The following is a 21718-nucleotide window of genomic DNA, read 5'->3' on the forward strand; positions in this document are numbered from 1 at the left end:
ATTCTCCAGCATCTACAGGTCCCGTTATCATTGACTTCCCTCAGCTTCTTCTCTGGCTTTCTTCAGATTTCCCTCAATGTTAATAATCCGATTTTTTTTTTTTCTTTTTCTTTAAAAAACTTCATTCTTTCGAAGCTGGTGTCGGGCCAGCATTTATTGTGTGTCCCTAGTTACCTCTGAGGGGGGGGGGGGGGGGGGGGGGGGGGGCACAGGTGAGATTCCTGCTCAACCTGCTGCAGTTCACATGCTTGCAGGAGGGAATTCTAGGGATTTTGACCCTGCAACACCAAAGGAAGGGCGATCTATTTCCAAGTCAGGATGGTGAGCGGCCTGTAAGAATGTCAAATTTCAAACAAGTACAACAATGTACAGCCCAGGAGAAGGTATGGTTTTCAATGGGTCCTCCGGATGAGGACTCTGGGGATGATTGGTAGTGGGGGAAGAGTTTAAGATTAGGAGAGCTTGGCACCGGCTACAAGTGGGTTTCTCCTCCGCGTCTCCGTTTTAAAAATTAATTTGCCATCATGTTTGCCAACAAGGAAAAACTGGGTATTTCCATTGGGCTTAAACCTGTCGGGGTTGGGGAAGAGCCCTTAGGCTGTCTCACCCTCGCTCAGTGAACCCTCTTTTCAGTCCACCCTCCAGATAAAAGGCCCCACCCTTCGATTGCTGCAGCGTCCCTGCTCAGTGCTCTCCCTCAACATTACCACTCGCTGCTGGAGTGACAAGCTATCGTAGCCAAGCTGTTTGAGCTTAACTTCACCAACATTCTAAAAGTGAGCGTACACTAAACAAATTCTTTGGGTGTATATTCTTCAACTTTGTTCATGTGCTTAAATACAGCTTCAACCTTCATTATTTGCAAGTTAAACCACCACAGGCTTGAGATTTGAGAATACTGGTGTATTGCCAAATGTGTCAGTGAGAGATTAGCTTTGATCTCTCTCTCGCACGCACACACACACACTCTAACGAAAAGCAAAATAGTGTGGATTCTTGAAAGTCTGAAACAATAAAACAAAGCAGATCTGGAAGCATCTGTGAAGAGAAAACATTAATGTTTCAAATCTAGTGCCCCTTGTCCAAGCACCAGGAAAATGACGATTTTTATACTGTTCATAAAAGGGACAACAGCACGAGAGCAAGTTAGTAAACAGAAACCTGGTGATCGTTTGTCTGTGTGAATGTTTGCCATCATGATCACTGTGCTCCCACGTTAACATTTCCATCCTGGGTCTGATTCCAGCACAGCCCAACGCAACTTGGAGGAACAACATCTCATTTCTCGCTTTACAGCCCTCAGGGCTCAATATTGAGTACAAACACTGTGCTCCCCATTGTGTTTACTTCAAATGGGTTTTCTGTTGGCAGAACTGACCTGTTTTCTACTGATAACACTGACCATGAGCACCTTTTCTGGAGTACTGTGCCCAGTTCTGGTCAGCACATTATAGGAAGTATATTATTAAGCTGGAGAGGGTTCAGAAGAGATTTACCAGGATGTTGCCAGGAATGGAGGGTTTGAGTTAAAAGGATTTGTTGGGACTGTTTTCACTGGAGCGCAGGAGTTTGAGCAGTGACCTTATACAGGTTTATGAAATCACGATGGGTATAGATAAGGTGAGTGGTAGGTGTGTTTTCTCTTGGGTGAAGGATTTCAAGACTCGGGAGCAAATTTTTAAGGTGAATGGTGAAAGATTTTAAAAAAGACATGTGGGGTAACTTTTTATAACATGGAGTGGTTCATATGTGGAATGAACGTTTTGAGGAAGTGGTGAATGTGAGTACAGTTACAATATGAAAAGACATTTGGAGAAATGAATGAATAGGAAAGGTATTGAGGGATATGGGTCAAGCACCGGCAGGTGGGACTAGTTATAGTTGGGATTTTGGTTGGCACGGATTGGCTGGACTGAAGGGTCTGTTTCTATGCTGTAAAACTCTATGACACCTATTCTACACCTATAACTCTCCTCTACCATCAGCTTTTGGTCAGGACACACCATCTCTTCCATTTACTTCTCTTCCTCCTTTGTCAACAGCATAACTATCACCATTTTACAGAAGCCCTCCCTTTAGATCCAAAGGAGAGTCACATCAGATCCAAAATGTTAACTTGGTTTCTCTTTCGCAGATACTGCCAGACCTGCTAAATTTCTCCAGCACTTTCTGTTGTTTGTCTCAAATCTCCAAGTCCATTTGGACATATTACAATGTGACCTCAGAATGGATAAAATTTGGAATCCTTTTCAAAAAACTTCAGACAAGGAGACACAAAATCACCTCCAGGTGTGTTTACTTTGTCCTAAAATTACTTTCAAGCATTTTCTCAGAAACTGTCACTTGTCGAAACTATTTATTGTGAAATATCTGCTGTTGAAAATGACAATGGTCAGAACCCAGCTATCCTGCTCATGTACGTAAAACAGATGTGTGTACAGGTATCTTGGTCTAATATAAAGTGCATCATCCTCTTACAAGCGTGTTCCGTTTTTAAGTTAATAAAAACCAATGCACCTTCCTGGTTTACTAGAGCTTGAAGCCTTGCAATCAAGCCAATCACTATATTAAAATGTCATCAATTTATTCAATGGAATGAAGGAAACATTAAGACTTCACTAATAATTTTCTGAAGGGTCCAGACCCGAAATGTCAGCTTTCCTGCTCTGATGCTGCTTGGCCTGCTGTGTTCATCCAGCTCTACACCTTGTTATCCTACTTCACTAGCATGATGTGAGAGCCCTGGATTTCTTTGTATGTTGGGTCTATTATTTGTACTATCTGAGTTTTATACAAAAGTGTTTGTTAATAATCTCGATTTATACTGAAACACAAAACTACTGAAGACAAATCTTATATCCAGCTGGAACCTAAACTGGACAGTCTCCTCCGTCAGCAACAGTTGCTGAACGTTTCCAGTGCTTCCTATTCAGATCATTCACTTTCTGCATCTTGGAATTTCTTTCCAGAAGAGCACAAAGGTAACATCTTCACGGAGGTTGAGGAAGAACAATATTGTCGCCAGTCTCCTCAATAGTTCACACACAGGGAACAGCAAGGTAGCAATAACAAGGAAACAGTTATAGCAAGCGCCTGGTACAAACACCAGCGGTGGTCAGGTTCCCTGCACTCACAATACAAGGTAACTGGCAACATCTGATTAGCAACACTGTCCAGAAAGGAGACTGAACCCTCAGCTTCTGGACAATTAACAGGACAAAATACACGGTAATTTTGTTAGCAAGCACACTTCTTGAGAAATTCTGCCCCCTGCTGTACAAAGGAACAACACAAGCCAGCACATAATGTGGTCAAAGATGCAGTATTTTATTGTATTGGGTACTGCTCCCTGTTGTACAAGTTGGTACATTGAAGAGTATTAACTGCCACAGTGTTGTCAAACCGCTAGCGCCTGGAGAGGACATTCGGAACAAGTGCTAAAACTGTGGAAATAAAAATCTGCAACATCTTAACTTGTATCAAGTTTTCATTCAGTTGGAAGTTCGACATGCACCGCTCCATGCTGGCTCCAAGTTAGAGAACAAGTTGCGATTAAAATTCCCATCCTGTAGTTTACCAATACATAGCTGCGTATCTCCCCATCTCTGTCATCTCCTGTAACTGCACAACCACTCTGAAATTTCACCTCTGCTCCCTTGCCAGTTCCTCCATCTGTATGGGGTCTAACCTATGTATTTTTCATCTTCAAGCCCCCCTCAACCCTTTTCAGATGCTCCTTAGTTTGTCCTAATCTCCTTCCTTTTCATTTGTTTAGTACCTTTCCCGCGAACCTAAAATGTCCCATGTAATTGCACGTCATTGTTGGCGCAGTATCTACAAAAACCATCAATCGATGGTTTATTTGGTTCGACTTTCCCTGGAGCAGAGGAGACTGAGGGGTGACCTTATGGAGGTCTATAAAATCATGAGGGGCATAGATAAGGTAGAGAGTCAGCAGCTTTTCTGTAGGGTCGGGGAGCCTAAAACTAGACTGCCTAGGTGAGGGATACAAAAGGGGCCAGAGGGGCAATATTTCACACAGAGGGTAGTGACTGACTGCAATGGGATGCCAGAGGCAGTGGTGGAGGTGAGCACAATTTTGCAATTTAAGAAACATTTGGACAGGTACATGGATGGGATCGGTATGGAGAGATATGAACCAAATGCAGGCAAATGGAGCTAGTTTAATTGTGGAAACTGCGTGGTATGGGCAAATCGGGCTGAAGGACCTATTTCCATGCTGTAAATGTCTATGACTTTATGAGTGGGCCTGCAGTGTGGCTTATATTTTCCAGTTGGGCGGAATGAAAGGCTTTCTACTGGGTCAGTAGAACTGGTTGATCAGTTAAGCTATATTACGTGCTCAGGCAGACATGACACTGCACAAAACCAGTGCAGGGGGTATGATGGGCCAAATGGCCACAACACTTGTGTTATTCTCTAAACTGTAAGTACTCATGAGTGCCTCCAGCTTTGCTTAAGACTAAGTAGCATCAGGACCTTCACTTGTTAATGGGAGGTAGGTACCGCGAGCAAGGCAAGCACGTGTTGCCCATTCCTAATTGTCCTCAAACTGATTATTCTTTGCAATGGCCTGGCAAGCCAATCAAGAGTCAACATCGTTGTTGTGGGTCTGGAGTTACATTTAGGCCAGTCCAGGGAAGAACAGCAGATTTCCTTTCCTAAAGGACATCAATGAACAAGATGGATTTTTCCAACAATCAATTGTTACCTTTCAATTCTAGATTTTATTATTTGAGTTTAAATTCCACCAGCTGGCCTGGTGTGATTTGAACCAAAGTCCCCCAAACATTAGATGGGCCAGTGACATTACCACTCCCACCAGCACCTCCCCACACCATAATGCCACTGATCTGCACAGGGTTATGCAGTATTGCAAAGGTCTTATAGAGTTGTACAGCACAAGAACAGACCCTTTGGTCCAACTCGTCCACACTGACCAGATTTCCCAAAACGGAACTAGTCCTATTTGCCTGCATATGGTCCATATCCCTCTAAACCTTTCCTATACATGTACTTAACCAAATGTCTGTCTGACAAGACACAGGAACATCAGTCAATTGAAAGTAGTCGGAGGGTGAAGGTCAATTCAACAATCTACAACCTGCATTCTAATCCCACTCTATCAGCTTGACAAATCCACCCAACCTTACTTTTAAAGCTATAAGTATTTCTGCTCATCTTTAACTTTATCATCCAGTAACTATAAATGCAGATGGTATGTCGCCTTTACGAAGAGCTGACCAATTACACGCTCAGCAAGTCTCTCAGTGAAGAAGGATTCAGAGAAATTACTCCACACTGTAGTAACTACAGGGATATGACACATCCCACTTACAGTTGGGGCTTTGGTTCATCTGCTTCACACAATGTGTTAATTTTTCTTTGCTCTGTAATGTCTGACCTTTCAGAGACAGGTTAAATCATCACAGACGTTTATTCACCACATGGGAGATGTCTCAAGGGTCCCCAGCTCCCTGTGTCGTCACTCATTCTCTAACCCACGAGTCTGCCCGCGATCACTAGTCTACTAGTTAGGAGAATTATCCATTAATGTTATCTGATTGCTAAGCACCAGAGAAATCCTATTGCTAATCACTCTGAAGTAACTTATTGATTCCACACCCTGTCATTCAGGGACTCTGTGAACATAAATGTTAAACATGCACATTCTTCAATCATGAAAGAAAACATTCTTCAAACAAGGTGCAAGATATATTATAGGCAATACTGCTAAGAGGCATGCCTTGTCTATTGCTGCAGAACTATTTACAATCTTTCATTAATGTAACAAGGTGTATCAGACATGGTTATTATGTATTGAAACATTTTTAGCTTACAATTAATTAAGTGCACACTCTTAGAAATAACAATTTAATCTATTTTTATCCTTCTTGTATATCCTTAAAGGACATACACTGTGCAAATCAGTACTTCACAATGATAAGTTAATGTCTACTTAGTTATCTTAAGTGTAATGTTGATACACAAACTGTTATTTATTCACTCATTGGATATGGGTGTCTCTAGCCAAACCAAACTTCATTACCCATCCCCAATTGCCCCTGGAAAATAGTTGCCTTTTTAATCACTGCAGTCTTCGGGGATTTTTGCATACAATGCACAATGCAGCAGCACAGTGATTAGCACTGCTGCCTCACAGTGCCAGGGGCCTGGTTGCCTGGTATGGAGGGAAGGTCTTATGAGGAAAGGCTGAGGAACTTGAGGCTGTTTTCGTTAGAGAGAAGGAGGTTAACAGGTGACCTAATAGAGACATACAAGATGATCAGAGGATTAGATGGGGTGGATAGTGAGGCCTTTTTCCTCAATTGGTGATGGCTCGCATGAGGGGGCGTAGCTTTAAATTGAGGGGTGATAGATATAGGACAGAAGTCAGAAGTAGTTTCTTTACTCAGAGAGTAGTAAGGGCGTGGAATGTCCTGTCTGCAACAGCAGTAGACTCGCCAACTTTAAGGGCATTTAAATGGTCATTGGATAAACATTTAGATGATAATGGAATAGTGTAGGTTAGATGGGCTTCAGACTGGTTTCACAGGTCAGTGCAACATCAAGGGCCGAAGGGCCTGTACTGTGCTGTAATGTTCTATGAGTTCCATTCCACAGTCGGGCGACTGCCTGTGTGGAATTTGCATGTTCTCCCTACGTTTGCATGGGTTTCCTCTGAGTGGTCCACTTTCCTCCCACAGTCCAAAGATGTTAGGTGGATTGGCCATACTCAAATGCCCATTGTATCCAAGGATGTGCAGGCTAGTTGGGTTAGCCATGGGAAATGCAGGGTTACAGGGATAGGGTATGGGGGACAGGTCTGGGTGGGATGCTATTCAATGAGTTGGTGTGGACTTGTTGGGCCAAATGGCCTGCTTCCACACTGTAGGGATTCCATGAATAAAATTGCACACACTGGGAAGTCAAATAATTCAAATCTACCCAAGTAATACACCTGAGTTAGTGAACTCCATTTTTTAAAACCCCAAAACTTATGAAACATAGGACATTATTTCAAAACATCCCAGAAAAATTCCTAATTTGAAAATGCCAAAATCCATCCACACTCCCATCAAGAAAATTTCAAAAAGATCAGACACATGGGAACACCACGCCTGCAAGTTGCCCTCCAAGCCACTCACCATTCTGACTTGGAAATATATCGCTGTCACTGGGTCAGAATCCTGAAATTGCCTCTCTCAGGCTATTATGGGTCAACCTACAGCACATGGACTGCAGTGGTTCAAGAGGGCAGCTCACCAGCACCTTCTCCAGGGCAACTAGGGACTGGCACAAAATGCTGACCCAGCCAGTGATGCCCATGTCCCACAAGAGATTAAACATTATTTGTTTCTCCTTTGTCTTTGTTCAATATCACTTTATAAAATACACACAAAACCTGCCTTATCTCTCACATGCATCATATATTCACCAGTGAAATGGATTGAGAACTGCATCACAATTCTTACAACCTAAAGTGATGGAGTTTAATAGTTGTGTTCCTCCAATTAAAATACGCCTTATCATGCCTTTATAAATTTAGCTAGAAAGAAAGGATAATTAGAGATTGAGTGAGTAAATTGAGCAGAGAAAAGTCTGTGCCATTGGGTTAACATTTCTCAAACTGCAGAATTTAGCTGATTTTTAAACAGTTAAATGTATTTACAGGTTAGCCTTCAAAAGGTGCCAGTCTTGAGAGGGTGAGGTTTGGCCCTCTCACAATGTGCAATTTATTCTGACAGTAACAATGTGCCAAATGAATGATAGCCATATACTGTACGAGTCGGAGACACAGTTCATAATATCCTATGTTCTAATGCAATCAGGCCTCAGAATTTTATTAGAAATCTGTTCACTTCAAGCTTATATTGATGGAGTATCAAAACAACACAGAAAGGAAACTCCTTTGTTCCACGAGGTTTGTTTTAACAGGCTCTATTGCATGAAGCAGCCAGCACTTGGCAGGAAGTCCTGTATGTATGTAGCAACAGCCTTTGTCAAGTAAGTCATGGTGCCGTAGCTCCCACTTGGAGCACTGTCGTAGAACATGTTGCAGACTCTTGTAGCCCCGTCAATCTCTAACAAGGATTCACTTGCACCCAGGGATTTCTGAGAGAGACACAAAGCAGGAAGTTCAACGACAGACCATCGCTTTGCCACAGTATTAAATGCCCTGTACAGACATCTCCCATCAACTCCAATGCAACAAAGGCCCTTGTTTTATCTGCATATTATTTCCTTTTACAAAAACATTTCAACAATTTCCTGCTTATTGCCTTCCCTCGCAGCCCGAATTGAGCTTTGTGCTTGAACACAGTTACAAAGATACTGCGAAAAGGTGTTCTGTTTACAAGGTTCATTTTTCTAAAAAACAAATTAAGTATATCTACACGAGGTGGCAGTGCGGCTCAGTGGTTCGCACTGCTGCCTCACAGCGCCAGGGACCCGCGTTCGATTCCAGCCTCGGGCAACTGTCTGGGTGGAGTTTGCACATTCTCCCTGTGCCTGTGTGGGTTTCCTCTGGGTGCTCTGATTTCCTCCGAGAGTACAAAGATGTGCAGGTTAGGCAATTGGTCATGGGAAATTGCTCATAGTGTTCAGGGATAGCTAGTTTAGGTGGGTTAGCTGTGGGAAATGCAGCATTACGGGGATAAGGTAAGCTCTTTGGAGGGTCAATGTTGACTCGATGGGCCAAATGGCTTGCTTCTACACTGTAGGGATGCTATGATTCTAAGCTAAGGTATTTGATCACATTAACTTTGATAGCTTGGAAAGCTTAGGGCCAAGGCATTTCTCAATTCCAGAACCTTCTGGGCAATAAAACACTAACCACAAGGGTGTCAATTGGAAAATACCCTCCATCTGAATGTTTTACCAGGAGCACTCATCAAACCTTGAGAAGGCAGAAATAAAAATGGCTTTGCTTATCCACAAACCATCTACCTTTCCCCTCCCATGGGGCTGTACACAGATGATCTGAAGCGACAATGGTTCTGCTCAAACAATGGCTGCTTCCAAATGGGACATTTCTGGACAACGTTTGCTTCAACCAGCAAGGTCCCTGAACAATTTTACCTGGTCCTGCAGGAAGTAATCATTGGCCAAGTGCACAATGTGATCCACACAGATGATCCCTCCAATACTGTGAACATCCAGCTCTGCCAGGACTGTGAGAACCAGGATCGCTTCCACCAAAATCTGTCTGTACTCAGGCTGAGGGACATGGTTCAGAACTGACTCCACATGAACAGCAAATTTGATCTCCTGGGGTGTCATCTTGAAGAGAACAATACAAACTAAAGGTTAATGCGACTGCTGTGTGAATCACCAATGGTTAAAAAGGTGGTGAGAACACTGAAATAGCCAATGGATCCATGGCAGCTGGGTTACAGCAGCCTGGTCACAGAACAGTGAGCTGACTCCCACCCTAGTGAGGTTTAACATTCAGGACAGAGAAGGCACTGCATTTCAGGTTCATGAGGCTTCAGGAGCCGCTGTATTGCAGCAAAACAAAGGAAGAAAGACCGGAGACTTAAGGACACCATTGTTTTGTGCTTCTTCCTCAGGGTCCAGGGTGTAGCCAGAGGATTGGAGAATTGTAAAAGGAAGTAACAGTGGACCAAACCTCAACTGTCGTGTGATTAACACAGTGGGAGACAGGGGAATGATAATTTAGAGAAAACTGAAGATTCATACAGACAAGCCCAGATTAGCGAAATAGAGGGAACTGAAAACATATCATCACATTCCATTGAACCAGAGGGTTTTTAAGCAGCAAGACGACAGAGTGGGAAAGGTAGTCCACAACAGATTATCGATTTGTCACTGACAAAGGGGTTGGGCAGAGGAGGTGCACGTCTGTGCGTGCGTGCATGCATATATGCATATGTGTATACGAATGCGCGAGTGAGTACGTGTGTGTGCGCGCATGTATGTGTGTGTACATGTGCGTGTATACGTGTACACGTCTGTGTGTGTGTGCGCATATATATAACCATATATAATAAAATAATAATAATAAATAATATATATATATTTGTATGTGTGTGTACGTGTCTGTATGTATATGAGTGTTTGTGTGTGTGTTTGAATGTATATATATATATATACACACACACACACACGTGTGTGTGTGCGCGCATGTGTTTGTATGTGTTTACGTGTATATTTGTAAGTGTGAGAGAGAGCGTGAGAGAGAGTGTGAGAGTATAATATGCCTGTGACTGCATGCATGGACGGGGTGTCTACGGGGGGTTTCAACCCCCATTAATTTGCTCTGAGGGTCCAGAAAATCTCACTCTTGTGGTTACAGGGATTAGGTCAGGGAACTGGGCTAACATTACAAACTACATCTGGTTCACCACTATCTGCACAGTTACACATTTTTGTTTTTCAATTATTAATGAGTCAATCACACACAGTCCAACACAAATTGAGAAATAAAGTCACAGGAGAAAAGCTGAAGGACACAATGACAAACTGCTCCAGTCCATTTTTGTCAATATCTTGTTCAGTGAACTGGCAGAATGCGTGTCTGTGTGCATGTGTGTATGTGCGTGTGCCTGTGCCTGTGTGTGTGCGCGTGCACTGATGCAGTAACAATCGATGAGTTTTGACACACAATGTTTGGAGATAGAATGACTGACTCTGCCCTGTCCTAATGCAACTCAGTTTGAACGAATGATGAAACAGCTGAAAGAATAACAGTGGGGGATGTCAACTCATAACATTCACACATCATTCACATTCAAAACCATTTCGCTCATGAACTACTGAGACATCAACGAGAATCAACCAGATCCAGGTATCAAATTGTAATCCTGGCTGGTCAGAACACAACATTTTGATATCAGTCAGGGTTTGACACTGAAATACAAATGGTCCATTATTACAAAATGAATGGGATCTGACTGAAACGATAGCTCTAACAGGGATCTGAGTAGGTTGGAATTAAACATTGTTCAGACCTACCTCTCTTGTGCTTGAAGATGGGAGGACGTAGCCATCAATAGAAAGTCCATGACACTAGCCACCGATTAAGACAAGGGGAGCAAAGAGAAATGTGTTAGCAATTCCAGGTCGTCTTTTTGACAGAAAATGCGTCAAACAATAAAGTCCCACTTTCGATCTGGCAGAAGTAGAGCTGGATTACTCACTGATCTCTGGAAAAATGATCCATTCAAAGTTTAATATTTGTATTGATCTGGCAATAATATCACAGAATCATACGAAGAGTCAGCCCCTAGGTTCCTTTGTAATGGTGATGCATTATTCCCTCCATTTATTTTACTAAAACCTCTCAATTTTGAAAACCTGCAGTAACTCTCTGCTCTGAGCTCAATCTCAACATTTCCATTCTCTCCACATTGACTGAAATCTGTTCCCCTGGTATCGATCTTATCACTCTTCTCTCGAATTTTATGTTTGCACCTTTCCTCAAGTGAGGTGTCCTGACTAAACACAATACACCAACCGCAGCTTGACCACCTAGTCTCCTTGCTCTTGGCCACTGTGCCTATATATATGTCTATATTACATATGTACAGGTGAGTGTCGATGTGTACATATCAGGAACAGGGCGACCGGGAAAGGGACGGGGCGACTATATTCTGGGCCAACTAGAGACTGCGCTTTTTTTGTTTAGCGCTGTTTAATGAGAAATGGCTAATTAATAACCTTGCTGTAAAGGAGCCTTTGGGAACTAGTGATCATCACATGATTGTTTTCAAACCTAATGAAAAATTCTGTCTGAAGCTGGGGTCTTGGAAACCTTGGGAGTGATCTGGCCCTGGCAGGTTAGGAACCTATACCAGACAGTTTGACCTTAGATGGGCAATGGGTAATATTTTAAAATAAATGCCACATGATTTACAATGGATAGACATTCCTCAAAGGCACAAACTGCCAAAGAAAAAGAAAATCAATGAAGCGCAACAAAAAAAGTTAAGGGTTGCAACAGATCACAGGTTCACAAGGAAAGTGAAAAGCCTGAAGTTTGGAAACAAGTTAGAGCAAGTCAAAGGATGGCCAAGGAACTGGAGACAGAATTTGAATAGGAGCTATGAGAATCATTCAGGCAGCCAATGAAATGTGTAAAGTCGAAGAACAGAGGGCAGGGAAATGCAGAGAAACTAAACAACTACTTCTCCTTGGGGGAAAAAAAGCACAGAAAAGCTCCTGGAAATAATCAGGTCTGCAATACAATGTCTCGGAGTATGGATGAGGCATGGGCAATCGAAAGGGAGGTGGATGGTCATTTGTAAAACCAAGAGCGTGAGAAGGAGAATGGACAACGGATGAGGCACTGAGGGGCCAAATGGCCTCTGGCACAGTTGTCATTCTGTGACACGATTGCTGGAATGTGCCATGATCTTCCCTGGTGCACTGACCAATATTTACCCCTCGACTGCCATCACACAAAACGGTCATTACCACTTCACTATCGGGGAGAGCTTGCTGTGTGAAAATTGGGTCCCACATCTCCCGATGACGCCTCAGAAAATAAATGATCTGCTTCTGGCCGTGAGGGGTGGGAGCAAAGCCACACCTTTACAAGCCTGGAGACTCACCTTCTGTAGAACGTTCCAGACTTTTTGGTAGAAGCCCATGGGAACACGGTTAATGGCTCCATCGAGGCGTCGTCTACGGAGCCACTGGCCCTGCCGGTCGTCCCAGGTCAAACGGGTACAGAAAGAGCCCACGGGGGATGTGGTGGTCGTGGGAGAGGAGGAACCACTGCATCTCTGGAATAGTTAGAGACAGAGAGACAGGTAGAAATACAATGGATGCAGCAACAGTATCGTGTATGGCCTTGACAAACTGATGTCATTCTTAGACAGTGGGTGCTTTTGGAGGTTAGCAGTTGAGAGTATTTAATCAGACAGGAGAGTTCTTACCTCTATTCTGATTGAGGGCAGGTTCATGTCCAGTACCGTCTCACCACCGATTGTGCCCCTTTGGTATAATTTCTATCACCCCCTGGCGGGGAGGTCTGCCAAAATCCACTCCAATCCCTGGCAGCCAATTAACTTGACAGGCCCTTCTCGAAACATGGGGCACCTGCCTGCTTTCCATCCAGGGGCAAAGACCTCGGAGACCTGTACTGAGTGCTGCCCCCCCCCCCTGCCCATCACCACCACCGCCCCCGCCCCCCAAACCCCGCATGCACGTTTTGGAACTACAACAGCACTGCGCCATGGCTGGATGGTCACAGTCACAGGCAGCCCCCTCTCGCTGAAACCCACTGCGATTCCCTCACACGGTCTGAGAACTGACCAATCGCACCAAGGCATCTCTCCAATCATTCCACCAGAATCCCGTTTCTGCTCTGCGAGTTAGCGCTGGATGATTCAAAACGCCTCCTGCTTCGGCTAATCTAAAGCTTGCTTCAGTCCAAAGTTCAGGGCAGCACCCAGGTAGCATTACACAGACAAATCAAAATTAAAAACAGGAGCAGCAGTAGGCCATTCGAGGCTGCTCTACCATTCAATATGATCATGGCTGATCATCCAATTTGGTCCCCTGCTCTGATGAAGGGTCTAGGCCTGAAACATCAGCTTTTGTGCTCCTGAGATGCTGCTTGGCCTGCTGTGTTCATCCAGCTCCACACTTTTGTTATCTCGGGTTCTCCAGCATCTGCAGTTCCCATTATCACTGGTCCCCTGTTTCTGCTCTCTCTCCAATGTGGTACCTACTAGGCCCAGTCTCTGACCTCTGTGAATGTGAAATTAATGCTAAGTTGGGGCTAATTTGACCTTGGGAACAGGCTCTTCAATGTAACAGGCTCCTAGCAACACTGACTTCAACAAATTTGACCAGCTGTCCCAGAATCTGCAGGAACCATCCATTCACCTCCAGGCCATTGCTTCCTGTAATTGGGGGGCCAAATGCAAATTCAAGTCTTCGTTTCGTTTTCTACAAATGCTTCCGGTTATTACTTCAAAAACAAAACTGTTGGAGACGGAGCAGGGGAGAAGACAGAGATTCACCAGAAACAGTAACAGCCCAAACCCTGGGTCGAACCGCCCTGCAGCAGCTGGCTGCCAGCTCCTCTGACCACCAGGAGGCAGTCAACTCACTCCTTTGAGTCTGCTAGCGCTGGGCTTTCGAAAGTCAAGGTTCAGCCCATTGTAAAGGACTCACTGGTGCAAGGGAAATGCCCCAGATACTGTCTCCCCAGCGCAGACTGGAGTTTACACATGCCAGGAACAGCTCCCCCCATCCCTGACAGAATCTCTGACATGGCTGGCTCTGTGAGAATTGCCCAGGGAAGTGGAATTTTCCAAAGAGCAGTCCCACCCCCATCTGAAAGCACCTTCAAAAGGGGAAGAATTCAGAAGGTTCTATCTCACTTTAGTTTAATAGCTACCCAGAATAAATTGGAGGATTGAAAACACGCTCTAGCTCCTGGGTAACATCAGTATTGATGAAAAAGACACATTTCCTCAAATCTTTCCCCCCCTTATACTCATCAGGATAACTTGTGGAAAACCATCAGGCACATTTCCCCTCCATCCCCTCGCCCCCACCGCCCCCCCTACCCCCCCGCTCCGAGAACCCACCTGGCACACTATTCCTCCTGCAGCCTGCCTGATGCACCATCTGCCAAAGCTCCTAGCACACTAACCCCGCCATCCATCTGGCTGTCCCCCTCACCCACCTGGCACACTGAGCCCCCACCTTACTCACCTGGAACACTGAATCCCCTGCCTCACCCTCCTGGCATATTGCACCTTCCTGACCCAGCTATGCCACCCCTCACTGAGTCAGTTACATTGCATACACACCCTTGTCAGGTCTGTGCTGCTGGATGTTTAATTAAATGCAAGTGCAATTTAATGCAAAAGAGGGATCGTTCCCATGGCTATTCTCCTTGCTGCTGGATTTGGAACTTCCTAGATAGATTTGTAACAACTGCCACCTGTCTAGGAATCTCCAATGCAGAAGAAGGTATCAAACGGGAAGTGGGTGATTTTTAATCCCATCAGGGTCAGAATAAGGCTTTGGGCCGTAAGTAGAAAATAAGGGCCAATGTTATCTGTCCACAAAATACAAAGTATGAGTTTTCTATTTTGCAGCTTCCTTGTACATTACCAGGATCAGATAATAAATATAGAAACTAATCATTTCATTGTACAGAATTGGAACAAATGCTGAAAAACAGACACATTTTTGTCAAAGTTTTTCATATTGCGTTCATCAGGACATTTTGCAAGTATACCAAGGTAGAGGGAAAATAACTCTTTTTATACTTTCATTTTAAAACAGGCCAGTTTCCTGCGATTGTTCAAAATATCACTCTGAGAAGTGAACCAAAGTCAGCCTGAGATAACAAGGTGTAGAGCTGGATGAACACAGCAGGCCAAGCAGCATCAGAGGAGCAGGAAAGCTGACATTTCGGGCCTAGACAGCCTACCTGGTTTAAGATGAAGCAACGTTTGGTGACTAACTGTCAGTCACATTCTAACAGTGCATTTCCCAATGGTGATGCCTCTACTGATCGAATCTCACTTACCAACCTAGTGTACCACTCTCCCTCATATGGTATTGAAAAGGTTGTTTTTCCATTTAAAAACTGAAGGAACTGTGGGTGCTGTAAATCAGAAACAAACAAAAAAAGAGGTTGCTGAAAAAGCACAGCAGTTCTGAGGAAGAGGTCACTGGACTTAAGACCTTAATGTCGACTTCTCTTCACAGATGCTGCCAGACTTGCTGAGCTTTGAGCAACTACTGTTTTTTGTTGTCCCTCTACAGCAGTATTTGTGCAAATGGTCCTGATGATTGCAGGCCAAAAAGGTTGAACAAAACATCTCTTTCTTCAGCAATACAAACTCATTCATGAACATAACTTTCCAGCCTTGCTAATGATTTTAAGCTGAGAACCATTATGAAATCGAGAAGCTGTGTCTGGAACAAAAACTGAAATTTGTCTTAAATTATTTCAAAAAGGAAATAGAGTTAAGAATTAAAATGGCACTGGATTAATTATGGCAACTTATGCACATTTTACTATATTTTTCATAAATACATACAACAAACTACAATACTGTTCTATAAGTAGGGTTTAAATTCTCTCAGGTTTCCTGCAGATTGACCGTATATTTTTGATCACAGATATTTTAAACTCTGATTTCACATTCTAACATAGCCAAAACCTATTAGTCATCACATTCAATGCTCAACATCCCAGGTATTTAATTTCTGACAATTCCAGGATTAAAGGCTACAACAACTAGAAAGCTGCTGAAAGGTGTTCCTCACGGTTTGGCAAAGTGACAGCAAACACACTGTTAGAATACCAGGCATGCAGCCATAAATTTCTCATGTTTTTGGAAGAGATTCTCAGTTGAAAGCCGATGGACTCAGTGCTACCTACCATTTGGAATGTGCATGATACAGCCAGAAGAAGGAACAGATGATGCAGTGTGGGAATATTTCTCACTGCAAGGTTTGTTGCTGATTATCCTCCACCCTATCAATAGCCTCTGAAGTATTTCACAGCTCTACAGTCTTGCTACATGTGAGATGTGTGGCAAGCAAAGGGGGAAATTTCTGCCTCATTCTCAGCCTTACAGAGACCTACTCTTCAGAGTGGCAATTGGTCCAAAGATGCTCAGTTCAGAAATAGAACAATTTTAGTCAAAAATAAACGCTATGCTGCAGGGAGCTATTTGCACATCACTGGTTGGCTATCTTCCAGTCAGCTATTAGCCATTTGCCATATGCAAATGTTAGGACTTTTTGGAATAATGCAGGAGGATGATGTATGTGCTAACGTCACTGGACTTGTAATCCCAGGGCTCTGAGTACATGGGATCAAATCCCACCACCACTGGAATTTCAATTCAATTTTTAGGCCTGGAATTGAAACCTATTGACAGAATCCCTATAGTGCAGAAGCAGGCCATTCAGCCCTTTGAGTCACACTGATCCTCTGAAGAGCACCCCAAACAGACACCCCCTCCTACTCGGTTCCTGTAACCCGGCATTTCCCACAGCTAACCCACCTAGGCTGCACGTCTTTGGACTGTGGGAGGAAACCGGAGCACCCGGAGAAAACCCATGCAGACACGGGGAGAAAGTGCAAACTCCACAAAGACAGTCACCTGAGGCTGGAATTGAACCCGGGTCCCCGGCGCTGTGAGGCAGCAGTGCTAACCCCCGTGCCGCCTAGTTATTATAAAAAATCCAGTTAGTCTTGTTTAGGGAGAGGGCTCTTACCATACCAAGGTTTACCAATTTACTTTGCTGTTCTTTAGTTATACATGGAGCCTCGAATGGTTATTACGAAGTACCCGCAGCATCGGACCCCAGGCCATTCGGCCCGTTTGAGCTAGTTTGGCTTTTGTGGTGCCCATGTTATGTCCACCACACAGCACGTCAATCCAACTTTGCTCTCACTCACCTCTTTATTACACTTCCCCATCACTCCATCGATTTATTTAGTCATGTGACAGCACGTCATATTCTGCCACATTCCCTGAGATTCTCTGGAATTCCTGACTGGAATTATGGGTGTCGATTCTGTTTTGAGATAGTTTTTAAGGCATGGCTTATGGCCGAGTGATTTCCATCATTTACAAATATGGTAAAGCCAGGCTGATCACCTGACCCTAAATGACACCTCAGAAGGTGATGTTGAACGGCCCTTGTCATTTACTGTGCATCTCAGGGGCTAGGCACACACGTACACACACTCAGCTATCAGGGAGCGACTTGCAGGGTTTATTTTCAACAGCAACAAACTGGTCAGGTTTTTACACCACTTCTGTGCACACTCGAGCGACTGTTGTACAGACACTGGGCTGATACCATGCCACATTGGCGTGGCCAGTACACAGGCAAAGAGGTGATACTGCACCACACTGGAGTGGAGTGATTGTCGTACAGGCAGTGGGCTCATACTGTACCACACTGAAGTTATTGTTGTACAGGCAGTGGGCTGATACTGTACCACACTGAAGTGATTGTTGTACAGGCAGGGGGCTCATACTGTACCACACTGAAGTGATTGTTGTACAGGCAGGGGGCTCATACTGTACCACACTGAAGCGATTGTTGTACAGGCAGGGGGCTGATACTGTACCACACTGAAGTGATTGTTGTACAGGCAGTGGGCTCATACTGTACCACACTGAAGTGATTGTTGTACAGGCAGGGGGCTCATACTGTACCACACTGAAGTGATTGTTGTACAGGCAATGGGCTCATACTGTACCACACTGGAGCGATTGTTGTACAGGCAGTGGGCTCATACTGTACCACACTGAAGTGATTGTTGTACAGGCAGTGGGCTCATACTGTACCACACTGAAGTGATTGTTGTACAGGCAGTGGGCTCATACTGTACCACACTGAAGTGATTGTTGTACAGGCAGTGGGCTGATACTGTACCACACTGAAGTGATTGTTGTACAGGCAGGGGGCTCATACTGTACCACACTGAAGTGATTGTTGTACAGGCAGTGGGCTCATACTGTACCACACTGAAGTGATTGTTGTACAGGCAGGGGGCTCATACTGTACCACACTGAAGTGATTGTTGTACAGGCAGGGGGCTCATACTGTACCACACTGAAGTGATTGTTGTACAGGCAGTGGGCTGATACTGTACCACACTGAAGTGATTGTTGTACAGGCAGGGGGCTCATACTGTACCACACTGAAGTGATTGTTGTACAGGCAGGGGGCTCATACTGTACCACACTGGAGCGATTGTTGTACAGGCAGTGGGCTCATACTGTACCACACTGAAGTGATTGTCGTACAGGCAGTGGGCTCATACTGTACCACACTGAAGTGATTGTCGTACAGGCAGGGGGCTCATACTGTACCACACTGAAGTGATTGTTGTACAGGCAGGGGGCTCATACTGTACCACACTGAAGTGATTGTTGTACAGGCAGGGGGCTCATACTGTACCACACTGAAGTGATTGTTGTACAGGCAGTGGGCTGATACTGTACCACACTGAAGTGATTGTTGTACAGGCAGTGGGCTGATACTGTACCACATGGAGCGATTGTTGTACAGGCAGGGGGCTCATACTGTACCACACTGAAGTGATTGTTGTACAGGCAGTGGGCTCATACTGTACCACACTGAAGTGATTGTTGTACAGGCAGGGGGCTCATACTGTACCACACTGAAGTGATTGTTGTACAGGCAGGGGGCTCATACTGTACCACACTGAAGCGATTGTTGTACAGGCAGTGGGCTGATACTGTACCACATGGAGCGATTGTTGTACAGGCAGGGGGCTCATACTGTACCACACTGAAGTGATTGTTGTACAGGCAGTGGGCTCATACTGTACCACACTGAAGTGATTGTTGTACAGGCAGTGGGCTGATACTGTACCACATGGAGCGATTGTTGTACAGGCAGGGGGCTCATACTGTACCACACTGAAGCGATTGTTGTACAGGCAGTGGGCTGATACTGTACCACATGGAGCGATTGTTGTACAGGCAGGGGGCTCATACTGTACCACACTGAAGTGATTGTTGTACAGGCAGTGGGCTCATACTGTACCACACTGAAGTGATTGTTGTACAGGCAGGGGGCTCATACTGTACCACACTGGAGTGATTGTTGTACAGGCAATGGGCTCATACTGTACCACACTGGAGCGATTGTTGTACAGGCAGGGGGCTGATACTGTACCACACTGAAGTGATTGTCGTACAGGCAGTGGGCTCATACTGTACCACACTGAAGTGATTGTTGTACAGGCAGGGGGCTCATACTGTACCACACTGAAGTGATTGTTGTACAGGCAGTGGGCTGATACTGTACCACACTGAAGTGATTGTTGTACAGGCAGGGGGCTCATACTGTACCACACTGAAGTGATTGTTGTACAGGCAGTGGGCTGATACTGTACCACACTGAAGTGATTGTTGTACAGGCAGGGGGCTCATACTGTACCACACTGAAGTGATTGTTGTACAGGCAGGGGGCTCATACTGTACCACACTGAAGTGATTGTTGTACAGGCAGTGGGCTGATACTGTACCACATGGAGCGATTGTTGTACAGGCAGGGGGCTCATACTGTACCACACTGAAGTGATTGTTGTACAGGCAGTGGGCTCATACTGTACCACACTGAAGTGATTGTTGTACAGGCAGGGGGCTCATACTGTACCACACTGAAGTGATTGTTGTACAGGCAGGGGGCTCATACTGTACCACACTGAAGCGATTGTTGTACAGGCAGTGGGCTGATACTGTACCACATGGAGCGATTGTTGTACAGGCAGGGGGCTCATACTGTACCACACTGAAGTGATTGTTGTACAGGCAGTGGGCTCATACTGTACCACACTGAAGTGATTGTTGTACAGGCAGGGGGCTCATACTGTACCACACTGGAGTGATTGTTGTACAGGCAATGGGCTCATACTGTACCACACTGGAGCGATTGTTGTACAGGCAGGGGGCTGATACTGTACCACACTGAAGTGATTGTTGGACAGGCAGGGGGCTCATACTGTACCACACTGAAGCGATTGTTGTACAGGCAGTGGGCTCATACTGTACCACACTGAAGTGATTGTTGTACAGGCAGTGGGCTCATACTGTACCACACTGAAGTGATTGTTGTACAGGCAGTGGGCTCATACTGTACCACACTGGAGTGATTGTTGTACAGGCAATGGGCTCATACTGTACCACACTGGAGCGATTGTTGTACAGGCAGGGGGCTGATACTGTACCACACTGAAGTGATTGTTGGACAGGCAGGGGGCTCATACTGTACCACACTGAAGCGATTGTTGTACAGGCAGTGGGCTCATACTGTACCACACTGAAGCGACTGTTGTACAGGCAGTGGGCTCATACTGTACCACACTGAAGCGACTGTTGTACAGGCAGTGGGCTCATACTGTACCACACTGAAGTGATTGTTGTACAGGCAGTGGGCTCATACTGTACCACACTGAAGCGACTGTTGTACAGGCAGTGGGCTCATACTGTACCACACTGAAGTGATTGTTGGACAGGCAGTGGGCTGATACTGTACCACACTGGAAATGATTACCCTTGATCTTAGTGACTGAATGCCGGACCCTAACGAACCTCCATTGAAAATGCAGAACTAGCAGAAAAAGAAAAGACAAAACAGAAATAAGAAAATGAGGCAAAAGGAAAAGCAAAGAAACAACAAAGTACACAGCAACAGTGGAACTTGTAGCCGAAGCTAATATTGCAGTGAAAAGCTCCTGAGCAGACATTTTGTTGCGTGCTCATAATCTGTAAACTGGACATGTGAAAAGCTCCTACTTCCTTCTCTGTAATTTTACAAGTAGCTGCAAATAATTGAATTTGTCAGGGTTTAGTCTTATTGTAACAAAGTTTAAAGCAGCTGGGTGCATTCTGAAAATGCCTGGTCTGGTTTTGAGATGTAAACTTCAATTTGGTTTGAACTGTTATTATCCTCCAATCCAGCGGGATCTCTTTTGCTACTGGAAAAAGTAATTTGTGCTGCTTAAAAAAAAAGTACTTTGCTTATATCGGAATATCTGAGCAACCTTTCACTGCATTATGCAACTTGCACAGATTTAGAAGCAAAAGCCACAGAAGAATAATGAAAATGTAAGTTTGAAAACGCGCGCGCGCACACACACACACACACACACGGATTATATGCATCTCTTCGCTGCAATCTGGTTTAAAGTTGTCCCCTT

The 21718-nt window shown here is 44.7% G+C and overlaps 1 protein-coding gene across 2 annotated transcripts in view; it reads right to left on the reverse strand.

Annotated features, from left to right (window-relative positions):
• Positions 1-3306: 3306 nt before the first annotated feature.
• The window catches only part of LOC125457171 (phosphorylase b kinase regulatory subunit alpha, liver isoform-like), a 109674-nt gene continuing 91262 nt past the window's right edge, over positions 3307-21718 (reverse strand). The window contains exons 29-33 of one of the 2 annotated variants that reach the window (XM_059650494.1): positions 21073-21129; positions 12597-12770; positions 10999-11052; positions 9103-9303; positions 3307-8136 (exon numbers count right to left, since the gene is read on the reverse strand). In XM_059650494.1, coding sequence (XP_059506477.1) covers positions 7963-8136; positions 9103-9303; positions 10999-11052; positions 12597-12770; positions 21073-21129 — 660 coding nt within the window. In that variant the 3' untranslated portion in view covers positions 3307-7962. The remainder of the gene's footprint in view (positions 8137-9102; positions 9304-10998; positions 11053-12596; positions 12771-21072; positions 21130-21718) is intronic. The other variant, XM_048541025.2, reaches the window with a different exon arrangement.

This window comes from Stegostoma tigrinum, chromosome 12, assembly GCF_030684315.1.
Source record: "Stegostoma tigrinum isolate sSteTig4 chromosome 12, sSteTig4.hap1, whole genome shotgun sequence".
Lineage (NCBI taxonomy): Eukaryota > Metazoa > Chordata > Chondrichthyes > Orectolobiformes > Stegostomatidae > Stegostoma > Stegostoma tigrinum.